Genomic DNA, 19,490 nt, shown 5'->3' with positions numbered 1-19,490 from the left:
TATGGACGGACGCTCAGGGACTCGCCGGCGTTGCCGAGTATAACGGGGCTGATGGTTGGAGGTGGCGGGGCGCGCAGCAAGCGACTGTACGGCGCCTGAGCCCCACGTCTGCCCACGCCCCGCCCCACCAAGGGGGGCGCCTCGCGCAGACCCCGACTGCCAGCCTCTCCAGGCCCGCACCTCGCCTGCGCCCTTTGACGTCATGTGGGCAGCTGGACAGGTCCGCGTTGCGGCCAAGGGCCGAGTGGGTGCTCACCCGGAGCTCAGTCAGTGCTGTGCGCTCTGCGTCGTGCGCCCGGTTCCTGCGCGCCGCCGCTGCCGCTCCACATCTGGAAGCGTTCAGCGCGTCTGCCTCCAGCGCGCCGGGCGGGCGGGGAGGGCGCGGGCGCGGGCGCGGCGGCGGGCTGGGCTGGAGGCGGTGAGCGCGGCGCTCTCGCGCGCCCCGAGTCTCCCTCTCTCTGCCTCTGCAGAAACAGCTCCTGCCAGAACGGCGCTCGGCGCAGCGCGGCCCGGAGCGGCGGCGCCTCTTCCTGCCTCCGAACCTCCTGAGTTGCTGGAGCTTCTTGACAGAACAGAGCCGAGCTGGGGCCTTGGGAGGACTGGCCAGGAGCGGCGGAAACGTTTCAGACCCTATTGGCCTTCCCGGTCTGGGGGTCCATCGCTGTCCTCGTCCCTCCTCTCTGCCTCTTCTCGCGCTGCTTCCCCTTGGTTGATTTTTTCAAACGGTGTAGCCGCCAGAGGTGCGGGGCTAAATTCTTGGAAGGGGCCCGGATGTACTGAGGATGCATTACAATTTCACTCAAGGAGGCAGTAGTGGAAAGGAGCAGTTTTTAGTGTTTGATGCAATAATGGGAATCAGGTAATCATCAGAAAGGAAGAAGAAATACCGCAGCTCTACGGCTTCCTTGAATTTTGCACGAAACCGCCTGCCTCGGAGGAGGGATTAATCCAGACCCGCTGGGGGGGTGCTTTGACATTTCTTCCTCTTTGTGGCTTCTCCTTTTAAAACAATTTTTGGTCAATGGTCAATGAAAACACGAGGATGTACATCCCAGAGGAAAACCACCAAGGTAAGCCTGGCCCCGCCGTGCGGCCGAGGCCCTAGGGTGGGCTCCCTCCCTCCCCGCCCCGCTCCCGCTCGCCCCGGTGCCAGTCCCTGCAGAGTTGCTTGGGGCGCCTCTGCGTCTCCAGACAGATGAGACTGGGACCCGAACCTCTCGAGACCCAGCGGAAAATTCCCGCCCCTCCCCCTCCCGTGCCGGCTTCTCCGGCGCATGTGTTTCTTATGAAAATACAGACGAAGGGGAAAAGTTCCCCAAGTGTCTGCTCCTGTCTCGCTTTTTTCGCCTTTGCCTGGAAAGCTCAACTGCCCGGTCCATCGCATGCGTGGGAAAGGAGGCTCCGGTGTCCTCTAGCCCCGCGGGCCTGGGTCCCTCGCCTCACTCCGGGCGCGGCTGGGAGCGCGCGCGCGCACCCGGCACCAGGCCGGCCCGCGCTCGGGCCGCCGCCCGGCTACCCAATCGCTTCCAGGGGCCCTTGCCTTGGGCAGCGCGCTCTTGGGGTCCGGGAATGCAGATGAGAGTCTTCGCTCCTCGCTCCCACGCCTCACCTACACCCACCCACCTCTTTATGCCGTTGACCCCGAGAGTGCCCACGCCCTGTGTGTTCTTATTTGTACCCACATGTGAGCTAGCACCTCAGGATGTAAGCGGTAAGAATCTGGCGGTGTGTGGGCTTTGCTTTTTCATGTTTTAAGGAAATAATTAAAGGGTGTGCCGAGCTCACGCGGCTCCACACTGTTGACCAGTATTCTCTAAGCATCTTTATCTTGGGCATCAAGTGTCACCAGCTCCCCCTGTGAGAAGAGGCTTTCAGGTAACTATCCACTTCCTGAAAACTTTCTCTCCCGCCCCGCTTATTAACAAGTCATTATTTATTTATTTATTTATTTTGGCGTCGCTCAGCAATTAAGGTCATGATGGAGTTTAGGGGGGTGGTCTTCCTGGAGTGTGGCAGCCTCAAGCTCCATCTCTGGCTGTTCTCCATGGCTTTCTCTGTCTCTGAGTGTAGTAGCTCCCTTTTCTCTCCCAGTTTCCAGAACCTCCCTGTTTACACTCTTCTTTCAATCTCTTTCTCCCGAATACCTGTCGCTGTTGGTCCTGCTACTTTTTGGGGTACTTAAAGTGATCCTCTGAGCACCAGCCTGGGGGAGGGGCTGTCTCCATGTTTCTTTTTTCTGCCTCCTCCCTTCCTTTGCTCCCATTTCCACCATTTGGGGACAGTGTCCCTACCTTTAGAGCCAGACTGCCAGGCACCCTATCTGCCTGGTCTCCAGTCATCGTCCATCCTGAAACTGGAGCTTGGTTGGCAGTGCAGGGATTTTGGCCTCTTTAGGTAGAAAGAATTTTGTTAAGGGTCATAGGTTCTAGGGTGAGCCAGGGCTTTGGGGTCAGGAGGGCAGCTTCTGTCCCTCGGTTTCTCTACCTCATGCCCCAACCCCCACCTGTTCTCTTCTCCCCTTCTTAGCTGATGGAGTAGTGGATGGAGTAGGAGGGAGGGAATCAGAGACACAAAGGAAAGGGTGATATTTTTGAAGAGTGGGGATGGATTTCTGCCCTCCAAGTTCTCAGCTCAGTTTAAGCAGCCTTGAAAAGGAGAGTTCAGTAGTATTGTCCTTACTCTACTAACAATGGCAGTACACTGTGGTAATAATTATTTATTCACCTAATGATAACCTTAAGTAGTTCACAAGTTCCCCTCTTAGTGTAAGCTAAACCCCTTCTTAGCCGTTTTCCTTCCTTTCTTTTGCCCCTTTGTTCCCCAGCATCCCCCTCCCTACACACAAATGCAGGGAGCAGACACTAAAAGTAGGAGCTGACCCTGGAGAGGTTTTTGCAGAAGGTGGAGGGAAGAGGAGGGAGCAAGCAGGGCCGAGAGCTCTGCCTTTCCAGCAACATGCCAATGAACACTATGGCAACCTGAATTCCAGTTCTCTCCTTAGAAGCTGCAGTGATTATATAATTCACAGGAGCGGGTTTGCCTCCATTCCTGGATGCAGTTCTCAGGTAAAAGAGCACCAGGATCTCTGTCTCCCTCCATTTCCCACTCCCTCTTCCTGCCTGGTTGGCATTGCCCAGTTGTTTTAGGGGGAGAAGAGGAGGAGGGTGACGAAGGTGGGAAGAGGCAGACCTGAAAGAGCATAAATATTTACAAGGAAGGGGTTGCTGTGACTTAATAACCAAGGGGGCAGTGAAACATAATTGGGGGTTAGAGTTTCAGGAGAGAGGAGAAGCCAAGTGATTACCTCAGAGCAGTGATGGTGACAAACCAAAGAGTGGGTAACTGAGAAAGTTGCCAAGTGGTGGGGCTTCTCTTCCTGACAGGCTGGATGGCACTGGGATCAGTCTTTCTGCAGCTTCTCTCTGCCTGTGGGCGCTCTCTCTCTCGCGCGCTCTCTCTCTCTCTGTCTCTCTCTCTCTCTGTCTCTCTCATTCAGGTATGGAGGTGGTGGTCACTTCATGGGAACATTCCGAAAGTTCCCTGAAGGACTGCCGTTTGGCCCTGGGTTTCAGCTGGAAATGCTGCCTTGCCTTACCTCTAGTGCCTTATCTGCTCTGGTCCCACCCTAGCCTTTCACTTTTCTGGGCTGATTTTCCATTTCAGTCTTCAGTTAGCAAATGAGTTTCTTAATTAGTCAACCATTTAACACATAAAACATTGGTATGTCCCTTATCTGCTGGAGACAAGGCAGAGGGGGGAAACGTGTTCTGGGAGTGGAAGACACACTGTGTTTTCTTTTTAACTGATCAATACAGCAGAATAATAATCATCATAATAAAGTAACAGTAGTGATCACAGTTAATTCTGTTTACAAATGGTCAAAGGACAATGCTGCTTGCACCTCAGCTCATGCCAGTTGAAGAAAGCATGGCATTGGCTTCTCTTTCTCTGGATCCTGCATGGAGGAAACTGGAGAAAAAGTGCTGTTGAGGTTCAAAATGTTGTTCCTAGTATTGCTCACTTTGCAGCCTATCAGAATACTACATAATAGGTTATATTACAAGAATCAACTATTCATTATTTCCATAGAACACATGCTAACTGTTTAAGTGTGTGCTTGTACACACATGCACCACACACAGGGAATAGGGTAAAGCCATTTTAGGTAGATTACGCAGGAGCCTAATGCACTTTGGGGACCCTATGTATTGCAGAGAGGAATACTGGAAATGCAGTCTCCTAAGACTGTTTGGACATTTGTACCTCATGTTAAATGGTTAATTGTTCTCTACAGGTAGATGCTGCTCTGCAGAGATAGTACTCTGCAAATGAAATGATGAGCCACTAGCCCCTGGAGTCATCTTTCAGTCTTGGTGATGACTTAGGACTCTTCCTTCAGTTTTCTCTTTGACTTAAAATTGCCTAAGGTGGGTCCTTCTGCGTATAAGGGCTAGACTGAAGGAGTCCAAGGAGCCATAATGAATGGGGATTTTGAGGCCCTGGCAGTCTTTTATCCCCACTTGCTAGTACAGACCCTCGCTCATTCTAGGCCTTAATGCATGACTGAATGAATGCTTGCCTGCATGAACCACTGAATGCGGACCCAGGAAGACCTAACATGTCTTGCTGTAGCTTCTGCCTCTCCCAGTAGATGGCGCTCCAGGGCTTAGGAGTCAGGACAGGGGCACTCCTGTTGGGGAGGAAAGATGTCGGAGGGTTTGGAGAGAGTTTCCTGTCTGCTGTGCTGCTTTCATCACACCCACACCTGCCCCATGCAGAGACCAGTGGCATGGAGACCAAAGACCAGTGTGTGTCTCCATGCCACCACACACTCACACCAGTATGACTGATTCCCCTGGTAACTTGGCCACCCTCTGGCAATGAAAACCCACTTTGGATTTCTCCCACTCTATTGCACCCTCTTACTTCAGGTTTCTGTTTATCTGTAGCACAGACAAAATCCTACAGAGCCTTGAGGGAGCCTTTTGGGTGATTAGCTGAACTTGTTATGGCTGTATATTAATTTTCTCTCTGATTTCCCATGGATGGTTTTACCAGAGGGGCTAGTGGGGCATGAGGCAACCTAAACTTTGGGATCTGGGGACCCTAACCTATAGGGTTACAAAGCTTGTCAGCTCAAAGACAAGAAATCATTTTCTTACTTTATTAAGGAAAAACCCCAAAAACAACTGGGTATACTTCACAGCTGATTTCTGTTTATGAGTCTGGCTGGTCTCCTGCTGGGTAATGGCAGAAAAGCTCCTGAGATCTAGGTTAGGAAGTAACTGAGATTTGTTCTCATTTTCAGTGATGTTTTCCAACTCCTGGTGTTTTCTTTTCTATCCCTTTCTTCACTTGGCTTGCTTAGTTGTTGTGGCAAGATCCATGAGGTCTGAGAAACTCTTGCCACCGTGTTAAGAGAGGGTGAGGGAGTGGCCAACAGCACTTTCTTCCTTTTACAGTAATTCTTCCTGCCTGGTGTTGCAGCTGTTTGTTACAGGGTAGTGACAGGTCAGCCAGGGTCCTTCCAACTGTTCCTTCCGGGTCTTGGAAATCAGTGCTCAGCATTCAAAATCAGGGGACAATTTTATTTTCTAATGTGGACTAAGGAAAGCTTATAGATTGCTTGGGAAACACCTGGGGACTTAACAGTGAGACTAATTAGCAAAACGATCACACTGCTTTAGTCTGTTTCTAGAGTCCATCCTCACTGTTGTGTAAGTTAATGATGGGCACTGTGGAGGAGAGCAGAAGACTGACAAAAAAAAGGCATGGGAATTGTTTTGCAAAATATCAGGTGCTAAATATTTAGCAACATGAGTGTTAAACATTCTGATAATGAAACAACACTCCAAGCCATGACTGTCATTATTAAAATAATTTAGTAAACACCTGTTTACATGTACCTCAAGGTTAGATACTGTATTAAAAAAAAGTGACAAGATCCCTCTGGGAAAACGAAATGCCTTTCAACTGCTGTTTAAAAGCCAGACGTGTAGACTTGAATGGAACCCATCACAGAAAAAGCAAAATGGAGGGCCATAGTAATTAATGTGATTGTTTGAACCTCAAACTCAAGTACTGTGGAAGAGGTCTTCTGTGTCTTAATTCGCAGGTGGGGTGCTTATGTGTTTAAGGCCCAGCTCACTGGCCTGTCACATTTCAGCAGACTTCTTTACTCTTTCCTGCTAGACTTGAGGAGCACTTGGAGGCAGCTGCTTGTGACAAGAAGGGAACTGGAGTAGAGTTTCAGGCTCCCAGGAGCCTCGGGACCCCAGAACCTTGCTGAGTTCTGGCCGTGTGGACTGTGTGGGGGGATGCCCAAGGAGGGCCTTCTAAGAAGCGGAACTGTGAAATGGCTGGGAGTTCAGGGAGCAGGGCTGGTGGGAGATGGAGGAACACAGGAAGAGATCCAGCTGTTGGGGGTCTGTGGGTAATTTGGGGAGCCCAGTTACTACAATACTTATGGAACTAAATTAAATTTAAATGGGGATTTAAAGGATGTAAGATCAGTTTGGGCCTGGAGCTCAGGAGTCAAGCAGAGGTTGAAAATGACACCTTACTTCCCAGAGAGTGGAGGAACTAAAGGAACAGTTAATCTGGCTTTGGACAGGGGATGAGGAAAGGGAGGGTTAACTGGCAAGAAGCCAAAACCTCTCAGCCCTCCCCTTCCCCAGACCCCACCAAACTCTGCTCTCCATGACATATTGTTCACTGTAAAATGGTCTTCTTGTACTGTACCGCATATGCGTGTGTGTGAGTGAGGGGGGGAGGGGCAGTTCTAGACTCATGTACTTTGAGGGGTTTGTCAGACAGACATAGAATAAACGTAATGTCTCTTTGAGAATTTACTTTCTAGGATAAGAACATCTTATAGGTAAAAGGAACCATTAAGACAAACACTGTTTCCAGTTGAGAAAACAGAGGCTCCTAAAAAGTCAGTTCACTCAGGCAGGGATGTGACAAAAAAGTTCTTCCGTCTCTTCTCCCACTTGCTTTCTCTTGACCACACCTGGTGTATATTAAACCCTCTAATAGAGCATTGCTTAGTGTTTCTGGTTAGTAAACCTCTCAACCTCTGCCTGTCTGCCCTCACCCCTGCCAACCTTTGTACTGGCTTAAAATCATTTCTGAGATGTTAGATTTGGAAATACACTGTGATGGGTGGGGTATCTATCATTGGAAAGGTTTGAAAATAATTTTTCAGGCTACGGAGTACAAATTCATAGATGTTCATAAGGAACTTCAGCAAAATTCAGATCACTATTTTGTCTGCAAATGGATATGCCTCCAAGCCTTTTTTATTTGCTCTCTTCTTTCCTGCACCAATCTAGGCTTGTTTCAGCTCCTTAGGGAGAGTGGGGTGATGAGAGGCCTGACAGTGCTGAAGGACTTCCTTTGACAAGCTGTGGGGCGTTCCTTGTGGACCGTGCAGCTTTGCTGTTGGCCAGGGCACAGAGACACAAATTAACTGCAGGTAGAAGCTGTGAGGACATTTAGGTCTCAGCTGGCCAGAGGACAGGCTGCCGTGAATTGTACCTGAGTTGGGAAAACAAAGGCTTCTCCTTGCTTCTGTTTCAGGGCTAGTCTCCTAGGACACTTATCTCCTCCATGGGGACATTGAAATAAGACTGGCGGCTTAAATTCAGCACATGGAAGGGACTTCATCTGACATTCCCATCTTCCTTGAAATGCTCATTGGCTGACTTGTTGATACTCTCACATATTGTCATCCGGAAACTGGGGGGCCTTTGAGGCTGATCTGGTCTGGAGCTTAAGACAGAGAGGCCTGAGCCAGGCTCTGCTTCCAGATGTGGCCTTTGAGATCCCTGGAGGAAGCCACCATTTCACAACATAGTTTTGCGATAATTTCATGAAATATTCAAGCTGCCAATTTGCCAACAGGGGTTTCTGGTTCTTTTCATAAACTTGGTGCTGCCTGCTTGAACCTAGCGAAAAGGAAAATAAAATAATTGTCTCTCATCCTTTAGAGAACCAAGCCAAAATCCAGACCACAAATGAATGTTCTTCCCTGTATTGCCCGTGGGCAGAAATGTTGACTAGATTACTCAATTAAGCTCTATTTACTTGTAACCATTGTGTCAGGTTCAGATATACACACCCACACACACGTATATACATCCATACATCCATATATACATATCTCCTTCCAAAGTAACCCATGTTGGGCTAAAACCTTTCAAAGATGCTAGTTAGCAAAAGTTAAAAAAAAGAAAAGAAAAGAAAGAAAGACAAAGAAAAATAAGGCTACTGCTAGCAAAATGACTGAACTCATATTCTTTGACTTGATCTCTTTGAGAGTTTGGAAGGACTCAGTCTCACCTTTTTAATCCATGAAATGGAGATAACAGTCCTTAGCTAGTCAAATTCACAGGACAGTTGTGAGGCTCTGAATAGGATAATAAATGTGGATCACTGTGCAAATATCAGTTACTGTTATCAGAGAGCAGAGCACCAGAGTTTGAGGAAGAAGCACCATGAAACAACTTTCAAAGCATTTTGAACGACTGTACGTGTTACTGGATGGCTGACATTCAAAATTTCAAGGATGGAGATGTCAAACAAAGAGAAACAATCTAAGGTGCTACTCTGGCTGATAACAGAACAGGTGGGGTCCCGGGCCAGTGGGGTCCCAGGCCAGTGGGGTCCTGGACTGGTGGGACCATTCAGACCGCAGGGTTTTCTTAGGCCCAGCAGTGGGGCACTGCCATGCTGCCATCTTTTCACAGCTGCCTAGCAAGGCTCCCAGCCTTCAGCCTCAGGTCCCAAGCCAAGCCTGTCAGATGGCCCGAATATCTGGAAAGAGGGCCATTGAGAATGGGAAGGGCACCACCTGGCCAGGAAAACAGACTACTCACTTTCCAACTTGAATTCCCAAACCTAAACACGGCCCCTCCGTACAGAAGGACAGACTGCCTGGGAAATAAAACTTCACTTTGGAAGGTAAACTAATATTTGTAATATATCAGAGGTTCTGGAGGCTTGTAGATAAAAGGAGGAAACAGTTCCATATAGTATTTTGAGATATTTATCAAAATAGGGACTCCAATTTCATACCTTAAGTAGACAGATTAGCTTTTAGTTTCCTAAAGCAAAAATAATCTTGTCATCAAAAAGTGGCCGGGAGAGGATGGATGTGTGTCTTGTTCCCCACATCAATCCCCTCCCCCTTCTAGCCTCTGGTCCTATGATCTGTGAAGGCATCGTTTTCATTTTTATTATAAAAAATGGACTCCCTGGCTGGCATAGCTCAGTGGATTGGGCACAGGCTGGGATCTAAAGGGTCGCAGGTTCGATTCCCAGTCAGGGCACATGCCTGGGTTGTGGGCCAGGTCCTCAGTGGGGCCATGTGAGAGGCAACCACACATTGATGTTTCTCTTTCTCTCCCTCCCTCCCTTCCCCTCTTTAAAAATAAATAAATAAAATCTTTAAAATAAAATAAAAAATAGACTATATTGAAGAATAACATCTACCTTTTTATATTTCTAGAATGAGGCCCAAGCAATAACTACCATTTATTGAATTCCTGGTGTCTCCAGCAATGTTCTTGGTGCTTCATGCGCTTAGTATCATGTCATCCTTAAAAATATTATTTCAGGTGGGGAAACTGAGGACCAAAGACCTTAAGTAATGCGGCTAAGGTCACCATGACAGCATTGGAACTGGAAATAATCCAGGAATTTTAGATTTTCAAAGCATGTGTTCTTTCTGTTCTCCATGAGTGGAAGAGAAAGAAGAACCCACTATCCATCTGCCTTGGAAAAGGTTACCTTGAGTTAGCCCCATAAACTCGTGCTTGCATTCGCTTTGGGGAAAACTCTGGTGCTGGCATCTGCTGGTAGCACCAGACAAAGAACTGAACGCTTGTTCTTCCTAGGTGGCTGCTGTGTGGTCACTCTACATGCCTCTCCTTGTAGTCCTGTTCCCTAGCTACTCACTTATTTTCATGGGTTGTCTGGGCCCTCTTTGGTTCTCTAGATCCCCCTGTAGACCTTCATGGAAGACCTAGGTCAGTGAGCCTGGGTTTTGAGATGACACTTCATGGTGTGGCCTTGCTTCGTCATCCATTCTTGTAGTGTCTTCTCAGAATTTTCCTCTTGGAAAATAAATACTGTCCCTTCTCAAACAAGATTCTGATGAGTTCAGAGGACCATCCTTGCAAGCTGAGCTCCCTGGACTTTATGCCTTATTTATTTAGTTATTTATTTTTAAATAACCTCTCTAGAGATTTAATTCACATATCATAAAATTCACTCTTTAAAGTGTACAGGTCAGTCGTTTTTAGTATTTTTACAGAGCTGTGAAAAATCATCACTACCGTCTAATTCCTGCACATTTTCATCCCCCCTAAAGAAACCTTGTACTCACTGGCAGTCACTCTTCATTCACCCCTCCCTCCAGCCCCTGACAACTGCAAATTTACTTTCTGTTTCTATGGGTTTTCATGCATTATTGACAGTGATAATAACTCTACAATTGCAGTTCCCTTGTGTAGCCTAACTGTTGCAAGCACATTTCACACATCTCAGATTTAGGTATGTTGTGACAATCTGCATGATAAATGATAGAGTTAAAAGGAAGTATATGAGATTATTTAGGGACCTGGGTGTCATTGTAGGTGAGATTAAATTCTTTCAGTTTCATGAATGTGGTTTCATGATTTATTTCTTTTAACTATCTCAGTAAAGCTGTTTCTAAGTCATATCTGCTAATAGTTGAAGATGTGAATTATGACAATTTAAACATTTTTTTATTGTGGTAAAAGATACATACACACATGCATATATATAAAACAAAATTTGTCGTTTCAATCATTCTTAATTATATACAATTCAGTGGCATTAATTATATTCACAATGTCGGACAATTATCTCTACTATCTATTTACAAAATTTTTTCATTACTCCAAACAGAAACTCTGTAACCACTGAGCAATAACTCCTCACTCCTCCCTCTCTCCAGCCTCTGGTACCTCTAATTGACTTTCTGTCACTGTGAATTTTCCTGTTCTAGATTTTTCATAGAAGTAGCATCACATAATATTTGTCCCTTGTGTCTGAGTTATTTCACTGAATGTAATGTTTTCAAGGGCCATTCCTTTTCATGGCTGAATAATATTCTACTGCAAGTATAGACCATGCTTTGTTTATTATATTTTATTCATCGCTTGATGGACACTTGGGTTGTTTCACCTTTTGGCTGTTGTGAATAATGCTGTTATAAACACAAGCATACAAATATCTGTTTGCATCCTTGTTTTCAGTTCTTCTGGGTATATACCTATGCTTGGAATTGCTGGGTCTGAATTATGACTTTTTAGTTATGAGTTCCTTTCCTTGTGTGGCTCCCCAGGTTTGAATCCTGAGTAGACAAGAACATAGTATTAGGAAGTTTCATTGTGTCAGCAATGAGCGTGTAGTATTTTCTTTGGGCTCCCAGGACCTAGATCAGAAACCCGACTTTAATTAGGTGTTGAACAATTTAGCAGCTGCCTTTTGTTGGGGAGTGACTGATGCTGCCTCTGTTCCAAAAATAATGAAGTTCTCTAGGTCCAGCTCAGTGTTCACCTCTGTGTCGACTGGGCTTTGTAACTTGACAGGAAATGGGTGTTTGACAGGACAGAGCTATTTAGTCTGTCTGTTTCTGTCTCTCCATCTGCCTGTCTGACTAGTCCTGGAGCACCCCTGCCTCTGGACAGAGGCGTCCAGTCAGCATTCATCAGGACTCTGGGAGAGGTGAGCTCCCTGCCGTGCTGCTGGGCCGAGTCCTCCTCCATGCTGTGTCTGGGCTGGTAGAGGGCTACATGGCCTGGTTGGTGAGGGGTCTCTGTCTCCCAGCTTTGGAGTTGCCTGGAGGCAGAGTCCAGGGTCCTTCCCTGTTCCTCACACATTTAAAATGTGGAAAGGGAGGAAAAAGTGTGGGAAGAAAAGTAAGCGGTCAGTGGAGAGAATCAGGAAAAGAGGGAGGAGAGGAAGATAGAAGAGTGGATGAACAAGGCAGAATCGTAGCCTTGGAGGGGTTCGTGACTTGGAAAGGCCCTTTCCAATCTTGGGATGGCAATTTTGTTTTGTTGTAATTCTTTTACCTAAAAGTAATAACATCACCTTACATTTTGACAGTTCTAAAATACCTTTAAATCCTTTCATGCCTACTGTTTCAACTGTTCTTTAAAAGAAAGCTGTTGAAGTAGTGGGACAAGTTTTATTATTCCTGTTTGTTCAGATGAACGAACCTGGACTGAGAGAATCTGAACAACTTGCCTGGTTAGGGAAGGAAAAAATAAAAACTAGTCAGATTTTTTTGAGTGAATATTGTACATTTGACTTTATGTTTACCCTTGTCTGCTTACATGTTATTTCATTTATTCCTTAAAGGTACCCTGTTAAAATTCTACAGCTTTTTGGTGACAGAGTAAGCTAGAACCCCCATCTTTTGACTCTAAAACCATGTTCTCTTTGTAGCCTGAATATATTATCTGTTAGGGCACCGTGTCCTAACTTATGCACAGATCTCAAAGCCTCATATCTGTTGAACCTGCATGAGCCTGTACATCTTTTCACCCCATACTCAGCTCTCTGTTTGGTGGGTTTACCTGGGGCATGAGTGTGTGTGTGTGTGTGTGTGTGTGTGTGTGTGTGTGTCAGATTAGCAGAGCTCAGTATGCTAAGACAGAAATGCAGGTCAGGCACTTTGAAGGCTTAGTTTAATACAACTACTGGTAAATTCCTCTCTTGACAGCTCTGCCTTCACATCCCTTTCTGGTCCTGCTTACAGGGGTATCTGGGCCACTGCCCAGAGCTGAAATGTTGCAGTGTTTCTCCAAGGTCAAAGCCTCTATCGCCATGTCTGGCTGCCCAAGACATCCTGGGGAACTGACTACACATCCTAGGGGATTACAGTGACTCAGATCTCATATTTGGACTGCAGTGGATAGGATCTTGTGGCTCTGTTTTTCAATTATTTGAAAGGCAAAAATTTTGACCTGTGCCCAGCTGTCTGAAAGACCAGGAGAAACGAAGTCTTTTCCCAGGGTAAATTGACTGTGAAATGTCTCTGAAAATGGGTATCTCATGCCAGTTGTGATGAAATAATCCTATTTTTTTCCCTCCCAGAATTGGGATTGTTAGTCATTCACAAAAAGTTATCGTGCATCTGCTGTATGTAAGGCAGTTTGCCTGAAGGATCTTATAGGAGGTAAAGATAAAAGGCTCACAGCTTTAGAGGAGGGTAATATAGTCATAAGAAATAAGTGGAGAAAGTATATATAAGGTGGTAACATAGCTGAAACTTGAAGGATGGATAGAAATAGGGTAGTGTGGAAGGGTGGACATTCTTAACACAAAGAATAGTATAGTCAATAATGTGTTGACAGGCATATGCATTGAATTTTAAAGGAATGGTGAGCTGTACTTCATTAGAGCACAGGTTATGCATGGGGGAGATATGGGAGAGAAGGTTGGAATGGCAGGAAAGGGATAACATTTAGAGAGTCCTTTCATTGAACTGAAGAGTTTGCATCCCATTTGGTAGGCAGTGGAAAACCATTTGAAGTGTGTGAGGGACTGATGTGATTAGGGTGGCTCTTCCAGAAGGCTGGTTAGGCAGCAGGGTGGAGGATGATGTGGAGGTGCTAAGACTGTAGGTACAAGGACAGTTTTGAGGCTTTTGCCACAGTCCAGGCAAGAGAGGAAAGACAGGATTTTTCTTAACAAAAGCAAGAGGGCAAGGAGCCCTTTGCTTCTATCTAGATGGGAAGGGTAGAGGGTGGGTTTGGAGGGCAAATGGAAGATACCCAGCATACATGCCAGATTAGAGTTGTTTTTTTTTAAAGACAGGGTGCCCATTTTTAAAAAAGATTTTATTTATTTATTTTTAGAGAGAAGGGAGGGAGATAGAGAGAGAGAGAAACATCAATGTGCGGTTGCTGGGGGTCATGGCCTGCGACCCAGGCATGTACCCTGACTGGGAATCGAACCTGTGACACTTTGGTTCACAGCCTGAGCTCAATCCACTGAGCTATGCAAGCCAGGGCTTGTTTTTGTTTTTAAAGATGATATTTGAAGCTGTGGCAATGAATGAAAGGAAATGATGAAGAGGCTGAAGACAGAGCACTTAAATGACAGGAAGGAAATAAAATAGAGGAGCTAGCGACAGAGTAGTGAGGGAGCTGGGCGGAGAGCCTCACTACTGCAGGGTCATGGAGGGTGGGGAGCAGCCTCTGTGGTCACTGTTGAATGGAGTAGTGGATAGGGAAGATAGGAAGTGAGTAAACTCCCACTGGATTTGATGATTTGGGTGTCATTAGTAGACTTTGAGGGTGGTTCAGAATGATTGTCGTGCAGTCAGACTGCACAATGCTGAGGCATGGTGGGCATGAAATGGGGGGTACATATGGACCATTCTTTCAGGAATTTTGACTGTGAATGAAAAAAGAGAGGATGGATTTGTTGGCACAAGAGAGATTGGAAATGGTAGAGGGAGGGGGCTGTTGGGGAGGCAGATTGAGAAGGTGGCAGTAGGCAGTGGGGCCACGGACAGGAATAAAAGGTTTAGCCTCAGCCAAGGAGGTGGAATTCTGTCTTCAGAAACAGACATGAGGTAGCACAGGGTGAAAAAAATACAGAATGGTATTTGGCAGGTAGAGCTTTAAAAGGAGATATTCGGGGTCTCGTTGAGGGGAGTACTGGGTCATAAGAGACGTGAGGGCAGCTAGAGTGGAGTTTGAGTTTGAAAAGACAGAAGGCGGTAACAGTCAGTAGAAAACACAAGGGACATCCCAAAGAAATCCCTGATGGTTCCCAAATCTGAGAGAGAACCTATCTGAGGTCAGGAGGCATGAGTTAGGGGCCAGCAATGATCAGCATTCCTAGAGAAGCACCCTCCAGAATTGACATTGGCAAAGTGAGCTAGGTACAAACTAGACCAAGGGGGTAAAGAGCTCTAGTTGTATAAGGAGACAAGTGGAGCTAGAGTTGATATGGGAAACTTGAGGTCGCTGGTGGGAATGGAGGTCCCAGGACATGGAATTTTAATAGGAGTTGGGGGAGTGTGACTCCTCTAACCTGATTCTGTTCACGTGGATTATTCATCAGAATAGCTGGTTGGCCCCTTGAGGTCTGGGTGGTTGTACTGAGGGGTGGGTGGACTTTCTTTGGGGAGCATGAGAACAAGAAGAAGGTGACGAGTGGGTGGTGAGGTTGGTGGAGGCGTTAGGAGGTTTGATGCAGGGTGGTAGAATAGGATGCATGTGTGTGTGTGGAAAGATAGGCATATGGAGACAAACTTTCCTGGCCCCTGAGTTTTCTGGGCACTGACACCAAAGCAGAGAGAGCCTGTGGTCCATAGATCTGTTCAAGACATGGATGGAAGAAAGCAGGTGATGTCAGGGCTGGTATAGGGGTGGATGTCAACCATCAGTCTGTCACAGACTGTCTTGGTGTCGTGGACAAGGAGCTTGCACTGCTGGCATCAGTCATGGCTTAAGAGCAGAGAGGAGTATTCTGGGCAGGTCAGCTCTGAAGTGCCAGCCATAGGTGGTTCTCCAGGGATGACTTGCCTCCATGTTGTTCCCCCACCTAACTCCCCGTACTCCTATCCACACCTGTCAGGCTTCCCCACCTAAGCTATTGGCTCTCTGGAGAACTTGTTAGCCTTGTGGGCTGTTAAGCCTTGTGCTTTTATACCCTTATAGTTATATCAGATTATCATATTTCTGAGAACATAATCCTTTACTATTTGTTCTTTATCCCATTCCCTCTTACAGTCCTGTGACAGAAATGTTCCCAACTACTGGAAAATCTCTGGTTAGATCCCATTTGAGCTTTGCAATGCTTGGATTTATCTGTAATCGAGACAAATATGAATGTTTAGTGAAAGGATGTGAATTTTTAGTGCCAAGGTCAGTAACACTCTTTGAATACAATGGGAATATGTTCTGCTGGGCAGCAGTGAATTTATTGTTGGTCCAGGAAGGCGTTGACGACCTGGAGGCACCCCTAGACTCTGCTCCAGTCCTTGTCACACATGCAGTGTCAGTGGGCTGGAGGGCCTTGCCCAGAGGCAGCAGGGTGGCAGTGGCTGCAGAGGCCTGGCATCTCGGAGGCAGGGAGGCCTGGCTTCTGAAGTTTCACTCTAGTTCTTTGTGCTGGCCATCACGGTGAAATACATAGTAAAAAGTCTAGTGGCCTGAAGTCCTGCCTCTTTCCTCCAGCTCCCTGTGCCCATCCCCTAGCTCTTCCACTTCAGATAGACCTGACCCTAGGGCCAGAGACCCTTGTGCGGTGGGGATGACTTTGCCTGGAAGCACACTTTATCTGCCTTTCCCGTCTAGGGAAATAGTACCAGTTGCCTGTTGCCTGTCTGGAAACAGTGTGTTAAGACAGCCTCTGGAGACAATCATGACCAGCCCTGTGGCCACCATTTCACCCTGTCTAGTCTACTTGCAGAAAACCTACTTGCAGAGTTTGCCTGTATTCTGGTGAACCCCAAGGGCAGTGCTGACCCCAGACCTATTTGTTGCTGTATCTGGGCAGCAGAAAGCTGTGGGTTTTTCCCCTTTTCTTACCCCAGTGAAACTTGGGCAGAATGCACTGTTTCCTTCCCAGTGTATTCATTGTGGAATGAGCTTACTCTGCATTGACAGGTTTGCTCAATGCCAGCTGCTGTCCCTCCCCAGACAACTGGTCCAAGGCATTTCTATAGTGTTTGACTGTAATTAATGAAGAAGACAGGAAAATCCCAAAGAAAAGAATGACTAGGATAAAAATGTTCTTGGGTTGGGTGAAGCAGTGGAATGGGCCTGGTGTCTCTGAGAAGTGGGCACAGATCTTCTTGAGACATCCACAGGTGTCACACTGTGTAGTCACATGCAGGCACACTTGGCCCATGGATTGACATGGGTCAGTACTTCCTGCATGGCTACATGTAGGTCATGGTTTGTTTGGAATGGAGAGGATACAATGGCCATAAAGGCTACCTATGTTGTGTTTTTCAGGCTCAGAAGTAAATGAACTAAAATTCAAAACCAAAGACTCTTAGGGAAAGATTCCTCTAACCCTTGTGGGCCAGTGCATGTGTGTGTGTGTGTGTGTGTGTGTGTGAGAGAGAGAGAGAGAGAGAGAGAGAGAGAGAGAGAGAGAGAGAGAGAAGCAGCAGAGAGGAGGAGACAGCAGTGCTACTTGCTTGAAACCCTGAAACATGACATGTGTCACAGGAGCAGCCATATCTGGGCACAGGGAGACCTGTGCTTAGGTGGGACTCTGGCTTTTGCTTTGGCATTTTGATGGGATCTTTTACCTTCTGCATATCTGGGGATCTGCTGCCCTCTGTCTCCCAATTAAGAATCTGTTTATTCTTTCAGCTCTATTACAAATGGCTATTACTTGAATATTACAAAGGGATAAATTGAAATACAGCAGGAGAAAGCTTTCTGTGTCAAGTCCTTTACATATTGTCAGTTGCATGTGGAAATTGCTGTATAGGCTCAAGCGCTTAAAGAATATTTCTGAGCTAAGTTTTATCTGAGAAAGAATGTCTCGGAGGTGGGGCAGTAAGAGTGTAAAACCACCCGGCTGCATGACTTCAGAGAGTACCAGAGCAAGAGGGCCTTGGGTTTTAGAGGCATGGGGATGTCCCGTGTGTGAAACTATTGAGAAGGGGTATTGAATTGGGGTGCTTTATCTTATATGCAGCAGATGTGACTAAGAAGACACATCTCCACCAAGGAAGTCTTTGTGAGGAAGCTTTATTGCATCTTTCATTCTTTTCCTTTCTCCTGTTTTTGTTTTTAAGGTTTATTTGGCATTTTCATTTGTTTAGGATGGTTTCTCTTCGTTCCACCCTAGTCTCTAAAGATGCTCCCCTTGGCGCCCACTCCACTTGGCTTGGGAGGAGGTTGGGGGAAGCACACTGTTCCTCAGCCCACGCCTTACGGCCTGTTTCTTGTCTTCTTTTTGTATAGGCTGGGTGGGGTGGCTGCCTGTTAGTGCCTCTGTTGTCTAAGGGACACTTGTTTGTTCTTAGGTTTGGGGCTTCAGCTGGAATTCTGAGACAAGAAAAGTCCCAATCAGCATCTGGTGACCCACATTTTCTTATCTCCTCCTTGGGCAGATGAGCAGATGTTTGAGACCCTTTTTTTTTTTTTTTTTAACTAGGGATCAGCTGTTCCAGGTTCTCAACTTCATGCCAGGTCCTCACTTCAACCCTCTGGCTTTGAAGGGTCCCCTAGCTCTGTCTTCTGTTCTGTGCAGAGCCTGGAATCAACTACATATGCCCCAGAGCCCTCACAGCTGTTAGTGCCTCAGCTCATTACTCAGCTTTACGTTTCTCTTTCTTCCCAGGGCGGAGAATTCATTCTTTTCTGCTCAGCTCATGTTGTTCAGTGTTTCTTTGCATCGTAAAAAGAATGAATTCCTCATTTCTTGGTGGTCTGAGCTTGGCCTGCCATGTTGCCAGAATGGAGAGTTGCGGCTATACCGTATAGATCACTAGTAATGCTCACCTTTCTCTCACAAGGACGTCTGAAGACACATACAGTCTCTGATGTGGGTGTACTTTGAAAGTATCGATCCACTTATGAGGTCAGGATTATTATAAATATACCTCTGTCTGGTTGGTTAAACCATTTTCCTTTGAACTGGTCATTTAGCAAATCTCTTTGTGTGAGGGAGACTCTCAGGACCAACGTGACATGATGATGTCCAGCTGTTTACCTCCTTCAACTGTCACCTCCCATTTATGGCACTTGATGGTTTTTAGTCTGTTTTTCAGGATTTACTCATTTAGAGTATCTTAAACTTTCAGAATGTTAAGGAATATAACATTCTGAAAGGCTTAAGAGGTATATATTAGATATTTATTAAGAAGGCTTAAGAAGCATATATTAGGCATTTATTAAAAATATATTAGGTATCTGTTAGGTAAATTATATATATTAGCTGTACACCAACCAGGTATTATATCAGGCTGACTTATTCTGCTTTCCTCACTTGGGGAATCAAAGACAAGACAGACTGTCAATCATCAATCAGTCAGTCAGTGTTAAGTGGGTGCTTACTGTGGCACTGTATGGCCACTTGGCAGAGGGCATAAACAAACATAGCCGATTTTTGATAGCTATGTTTTAAGTACTAGATACCAGACAGACACAGTGCTAGATACATCGATAAATAAAACAGATACAGCGCTAGATACACTGATAAAACCGACAGGCATCTGCCCTCCTGGAGCTTACAGTGGAGCCACTGGCTGAGCTGCATTAGATTTCTCAGTGGTGGTAACATGGTGCATTGTTATAACCACACTTGTTTGAGAAGTGAATGAATCCTCCAGACTCTGGAAGTCTTACTTAGTTTTTTATGTGGCTGGTACCCTTATCCCATCAAGACCAAGTTGTAAAAAAAAAAAACACAAAGAACCTAGTCCAGGAGTCAAACATGGTGTGAAAGATGTCATTGTGGGTTTGAATTGC

At 46.3% G+C, this 19,490-nt stretch overlaps 1 protein-coding gene across 1 annotated transcript in view; it reads left to right on the top strand.

The window, feature by feature from the left end:
* The first annotated feature begins 459 nt into the window (after nt 1-459).
* CACNA1C (calcium voltage-gated channel subunit alpha1 C) overlaps nt 460-19,490 on the top strand; it is a 626,645-nt gene continuing 607,614 nt past the window's right edge. Inside the window, 1 exon segment of the mRNA XM_036018449.1 lies at nt 460-1,070. Within this exon segment, the coding sequence (XP_035874342.1) occupies nt 1,022-1,070 (49 nt within the window). The 5' untranslated portion in view covers nt 460-1,021.

This window comes from Phyllostomus discolor, chromosome 2, assembly GCF_004126475.2.
Source record: "Phyllostomus discolor isolate MPI-MPIP mPhyDis1 chromosome 2, mPhyDis1.pri.v3, whole genome shotgun sequence".
Taxonomy (NCBI): Eukaryota; Metazoa; Chordata; class Mammalia; order Chiroptera; family Phyllostomidae; genus Phyllostomus; species Phyllostomus discolor.
The sequence above is the reverse complement of the archived record's forward strand: the minus strand, read 5'-3'. Positions and strand labels throughout refer to the sequence as shown.